Raw genomic sequence first — 6,617 nt, forward strand, 5'->3', positions numbered from 1 at the left:
ACTAGTCCCCGGCTGCCCCAATCGTGGAACTCCCGGAAATCAGAACTATAAAAATCTGTCAGAAGCAAACGAACAATGTAAAATCACTTCAGTCAAAGAAAAAATGAGTTGTTAACTGAAATTACAGATATACACGCATTTACACGCTGCCCGTTAAGCGATCGATCAACAGTTTTTTCGATTGCCTGATAGGAATCGTTGACAATTATGCAATTAAAAATAAGTTGACCTTAAGAGCGTCTTCACATAAGATAGTCACAATAAAAAATGCGCGCAAAGTCACTCAGCCCAATGTGCACTTATAGTCGCTCACCGTAAATAGTCACCGGCGCCGCCAGGCGGCGAGACCTCGTCGCGATCATTGAGATAAGTTTAGAGGTGATGCCGTCACATTAACAGAAAAGACCACGAAATGCTAATCTCTTAAAATTCCGATCACACAGAGGAGCGTGAAAAGCTTATAAAATTTTTGATACTAATGCGCCCTAAAATATTAGATTATGAGTAGGCATCTGTAAAGAAAGAAACCCGGTAACAGTAAACATTGACATGGAATGCACAAGATGCGCGCCGAATGCGGCGAAGTTAATCGAACAACACGGAAGCCGACAGAGTCACACAACTTAAGAGAGGAATACTTAGCGACAAGCTCTACCGAGAGTTCTATCTTGGATGGAGTTCAATATGAGTAAGTGTATATAATGTTAATTATGATTTATTCGAGGCTAAATGTAAATAAAAGCAAACACTGTATGACGAACAATACAACAGACGCGATTCCAAACACTGAGGCTATCGTAACGTGCCCAGGATCAAATTGTTCCACTTCGTATTTAATAACTATATTCCCTCTTATCAGAAGATCTTATTTCTGTCGAAATGGGTTTTTTACGGATTAAATAATCCATTATTAATAGCTTCTAGTTGAAAGCTACGTTTTTATCCATATCACAGAACGCTTAATAAATCAACTGGAAAACTACTTTCCGTGGTGAATTAGGAAACAGGGGATTGGAGTACTGTAGACTTTCTACTCATCTCTCACTTTTTCGCGGTCGATTCTCTCTTCATCAGTTATTACTTCTCTCTCCATCTGAGCGCCCTGCCTCTCGCCTTTCGCTAATGGCCTGCTAATGCTATCAGCGTGCAAACTCTCAATAATGAAAATGGGAGCGAGGAAATAAACGAAGCGTGCGATAATCCCAATCGCGAGATTACTATCATAACTAATCCTCACGCTTGTAGATCCTGCGGTATTGAACAAAAAGATCGTCCGAAAAGAACTACTTAGAAAGAGGTACATAGCACAATAAAGCAGGCAGCCAAGGGTGCTGGACACAGCTAAACATAATTACCACTTAACGTCTAGTGTTAGATTGCCTTCCGGTCCTGGGCGAGATTGTGGCACGCATACAGGAGAGACTACTATCGCCTCTGTTCTTTCTATAAATGAATCAGCAGTATTCGGTGAATTGAATATTCATTAGTAAAAGATACGAGAATGCAAATTTCTTAATTCGTCGACCTAATTTTATTATGTCGGAGAGTTTCATAAATAATGGTAGCGTACGCGGCAAAATACTACAACAAGCCAGTTCTATCTGAGTTAAAATTCGCTGCGAACACAGAAAATATTCTAGTTAAAGTAAAGGCGCACATGGCTATTCTTTTAGAGAGTATACCAAAGTAGTAGCAATCTTATACATGCTGGATATTACGCTTCAACATGATAATTATAAAAATGATGGCTTCATAACAGAGTCTTGTCGAATTGTAGGTAATTTCTAAATATACTGAACGATCGAACTCGTGATGTTGCATTTCCGTCCATATTAGCAGTAACAACAGTGCAGCGTTTAATATGGACGGAAAGCGCTTTCGGTAATCCTGGGCTATTTGCGGCTTTGAGCCTTTTAAGAAGCAATCGTATCCAATTCAGAAACCATAACAGTGAATTAAGACTCACCGTCCATTTCTCGGTGTTTAGACCGACAGGAATAATTCGAAACTCAACAAATTTAGCGGTGTATGTTCGTTCGATTTCCAAATTGCGAGCTCTGTGTTCACATTAGATATTTGACAAAAACACACATGAATTTCTAGAGTGGACATAATCTGTCCTACACGGATAACGATATTCTCGAGTTTTAGCCAGCTGAAACAAAACGCGTGTCTTCGTTTTAAGTCACAAGCAGTTTAATTCGACGATACCTGTTACGATCTATACGTAATCATTTTACGGTAATATGAGATACGAGAGAAACGAGTAAACATTTGGTGAGTGAGTTACCACCGTCGCACCCGGCGGCCGTCGGGCCAGTACACTTCGTATGACGCCTCGGAACACTTGGCGGATAGTAGTACATAGCTGTAAGCAATGCCTGCCGGGAACGGCATTAATCTCTGTAAAGAGAATCACCGTACAGAATAGAACTAATCCGTTGTGCACCTAGAAGCAGCTATAGTGTTGCTCTAAATTTTCCGGTACGTTCACTCTACTGAGATTAACTTACTCCGAAACTATTTTCGTATGCAAAACCACTACTGTATAGCATACATTTCAATTTGAAGGTTATTTTATTCGCTAAATTATATGGATCTCAATAAACTGAATATTATCCTCTCGTTGAGATCTTTTGAGCAAACTGTGATTAATAACGCCTCAACATGTATTTATCCTTCTTCACACCATAGGACTTATTTCTGATGCGCGACCCAGGGCAACTTTATGAATCTAATATCATATATGTCCTTGTCCATTCGCCTCGCGAATAGTAAGCATATTGACAAACAAATATGATTTATTCTAGAAATTATGGAGAGAATTAATCGAATGTATTATGATTAAAACTATGTTTCAACATTTTAATTTTGATTTAAAGAACAAGTAATATTAACAAAGAGAATTAAGAACTTAAACTACTCTACTGGACCGGGATGTACTCATTTCTGAAGCCCAAAACTACCTATAAGATATTTTAAATGAACAAAAGTTTTATAAAAAATATCATAATAGAACAAACGCAATCACTATCTGTATAAATAAATATACTTAAACACGTTGGCGGAAAAAAACTATTTGCGAGTTAATTTTGGATTCATGGGGGACTTCGTCCAGAAATATCGTATATCATTAATTTTCCACTAACTTGATAGAGATATAAAGTGGCCACATCGTAGACACCGCTGCACGGTATTCATACAATGTCACCAAATCTAGTTTACAGGTAGATGGTTTGCTATCATTTCCCGTTTTTTTCGTGAGCTAAAGCCGAAAGCTGACAGACTGATTATGTAAATATTTAATATAAAACCCAAAATCTAAAGAATCCATCAAGTTCTTCATTCTATACGCAGCGGCTAAACTATCTTTCTGTATTCAACACGAGACCTGCGACGTGATAGAAAACTACCCCGCGTCTACATATGTAATGCTGGGTCGCGTAGCTGTGCATCTCTCATAGACACGAAGATGGCCCATCGCCATGAGGGCTCGCTTAGTGCGTCGGGAAACCCCGAGACTCCTGCTTTGACTTTCAGAAGACTACTCTATTTGATTGCTGCAGCTTCCACCCACGCGAGAAAGTTTGAAAGGGTTTGTTGATTAACGGAATAATTTCTGCGCTTGAATTCTGTCTTGAGGATTCGCGGCTTCAGAACTACTCCCTCTCAGAGCGCGGAAACTAGGCATTCCAGGTTCGTGCGCTTTCGGACAATTTCAGAATCAACTTTTATGAAATATGTTTTAAGGTGTCTAACTAAGACCGCTCGTGGGAATAACGGCTATTCTACACATCGCTATCGAGTGGTGCGTAGTTCTGGACGAGCTATCTAACACCAGCGTGTGAGAACGGGTGAATATGAGTATCGAATAATTGTTTATTGTCTTAAGGCTATCGCCACGAGAGCGTGCGTAAAGTAGGATTTATGTTCTTCCATCGTCAGCATCACGTACGAGGGATCTTTTCGCCGTATTGTATACGAACACGGCTAGAAAAAGCAAAACTGATGAGTAATATCGCGCACCTAGGCACCAACGGCGAAAGGACAGTAAAAATGCACGTGGAGAGATCGAGAGAGCTATTTGTCTCGAGAAACGTAACGGAGCGAGTCAAGTATATGGAGTATGTAAAAGAAAAAACCTAGAGTGTAATATTGAATTTAAAATTAATTAAAGGATGCTGATCATAAATATAAGTACAAATACTTACCCGCACGTATAAGGTAGCTCACAACTGCACGAGATAATATCATAATCAATCCGCAGTGCGCGTCATCTGTGATCCTCACCGCTACCTTATATTATGTCATACTGTACGCAAACAACCTATACGTGTGAGACTGAAGGATAAATAGTGCTCACGCGTAGCTGTGGCAGGACTGCACGGGGTGGGCTCGGAACTAAATTCATCTGCATCCTTTCCACATCTAATTTTCGGGTAAAACCAAAGTCGTTTGCGGCTAATATACAACTGAGAATTAATCTTGATTTGGTGTGAAGTAGAGTGTTCAGGTAGACGCATACATGGAGTGAGCGCTCCGAGCTAACAAAACCGCATGCGCCGCGCAGGAACACTCGCAATATGTAGTTGTGTCCTGACGACTATTATACGTCTGCTGTACAAACGCACGAACAATAGTTTGAGAGTGAGACTACGGAATTGCCCGACTGGTTGTAGAATATTTATCCATTTCCATTTATCGGAAAGAAGGTATTTTTTCTCCTACTATACCTATGTTATTCAACTATTTCTGCACAGAATGACAGCGATGTAGATTAACGATGTTCTGATAGTATACTGTTAACTAATGGGACCATGCATTGATTTTCAACATAAGACAGTAAAGCACAATCCAGAGTTTTTACATTCTATATGAGTTTAATAGCTATTTGTATTAATCCACTGTCACCTGAGGAGTGATAATTAATCGCATAATGCATTATAAACACAGCTCCATGAGAGTTCCCTGGTACAAACGCATAGATAAAAATAGTCACAAGTTTGGGATCTGGTTATATGTTATCTTTTATTAATATTATCTTTAATATCTGCTTTGCCCAAATTTTATTTTCTTCTCATGACTTTTCTCGAAAAACCTGAATTTTTTTTACACCCAGCGCCCAATTTATTTGATCTTAGAAAAGAAAATTAAAGTCTCGGCGAGAATACATTCGAGACTCAGAGGAAAAATTGCACGAGGATACTAGAAACCACTAATTTAGAATACACTACACAACAGATTTACTGCAATCATCAGAGATCAAATCATAAATACGCCATATATACATCGTGCAGCATATTTTTAATACACAGGACTAACACTTAAACAACGTAAAACGAGTTTTACATTTGTCGATTGTCACACTGAAGTAATCGTAAAGTAACTCGCGTTGCTAATGCGAGGGCCGCCTTTATATGGGCTTTTCCCTCAGGTAATTGAGACACTAAACAGGAGCCACTGTTCTAACTGTCGGTCAAGGAGCAGACAACTCAATGTCTTCTCGAATCTCCATAAAACTTGTTGGAGTCATTATCGGGAGTTGGCGAGGCAAGTGAGCACGTGGAATACAAATGAACGACGAAAGAAGGCCGCGGCAATGTCATATAAACAAGCCGACTCTGGCATAAGCACTTGCCCGAGCTCCGTTTCGGAATGTATTGTATCCGCAGTAGTAACCCGCGACGTATTTAGCTTTGACCTCTTAGAACTGTACAATTATGGAATCGAGCCACGTAGCGGTTGAAAATCCAAAATTACGCGAATTTGAAGGCAACTGAGCACAGGATACGAACGAAGTATCGCGCCGATGCAAGCACGAATATTCGTTGTCCCGGCAAGGCGGAGGTCGCCAACAGCTTTCAAGCCCTCGAAACCGGATTTCCGGTTACGTTTGGCGCTACTTCTTTACAGCGCCGGTGCGGATATCGACAAGTCTGTCACGCGGAACGATATCTCTTAACCCCCGCGTGCGGTAGTGACATTTTTCGTTTGCTTTAACCGTCTGGAACCAGCAATTGAGTGATATATCATAGTTTGTACGATCGGATTTCGGCGGCGTTGATATCCACAAGTTAACGCGTGGATCTTTCAAATGGCACACGGGAATCTCCATGTCGCCCCAGTTCACATTGTAGATAATTTCATTTCATTTATTTTCCGACGGCTAGACTCTTAAAGTTCCTCTTCCCGGCGCCTCACAGTAGGGACCGGCACGCCCATATCTGGTTGAGGCCACCCCAGTCTTCGTCGACAACGATATTTTATTCATTACCTGTTAAATTTGAATTCTCAATTAATCATATTTTTTGTTGCTTTCCAATGAAAACCAACAGTGTCAAAGGCGGTGGCGGCGGGGGTGACCCGCGGGAGAAATAGAAAGGCTGGTAGGCGGACGCGCGTCAGAGCTCGTGGAAGCGCTAGCACCGGTCCGTCGTCTCGGGCGGGAAATCAAAGCGGGCGCGCGGGCGATAAGGCGGAGGATAGGGAGGCCAGTGGGAGCACAGATTGTGAGAGGGGATACTCTCGCGCGGCGCGCTACTGACGGCGAATACGTTCTTTCCAACGAGCCGACAGATGTGAACGGACCGCTATTGTTTCTTAAATTCTCGGCGCCG

At 41.2% G+C, this 6,617-nt stretch overlaps 1 protein-coding gene across 1 annotated transcript in view; it reads left to right on the plus strand.

Moving 5' to 3' along the window:
* Positions 1–1,558: 1,558 nt before the first annotated feature.
* The window catches only part of LOC112588724 (uncharacterized), a 7,144-nt gene continuing 2,085 nt past the window's right edge, over positions 1,559–6,617 (plus strand). Inside the window, exon 1 of the mRNA XM_025299442.1 lies at positions 1,559–1,676. Coding sequence (XP_025155227.1) covers positions 1,559–1,676 — 118 coding nt within the window. The remainder of the gene's footprint in view (positions 1,677–6,617) is intronic.

This window comes from Harpegnathos saltator, unplaced genomic scaffold (assembly GCF_003227715.2).
Source record: "Harpegnathos saltator strain DR-91 unplaced genomic scaffold, Hsal_v8.6 scaffold277, whole genome shotgun sequence".
Taxonomy (NCBI): Eukaryota; Metazoa; Arthropoda; class Insecta; order Hymenoptera; family Formicidae; genus Harpegnathos; species Harpegnathos saltator.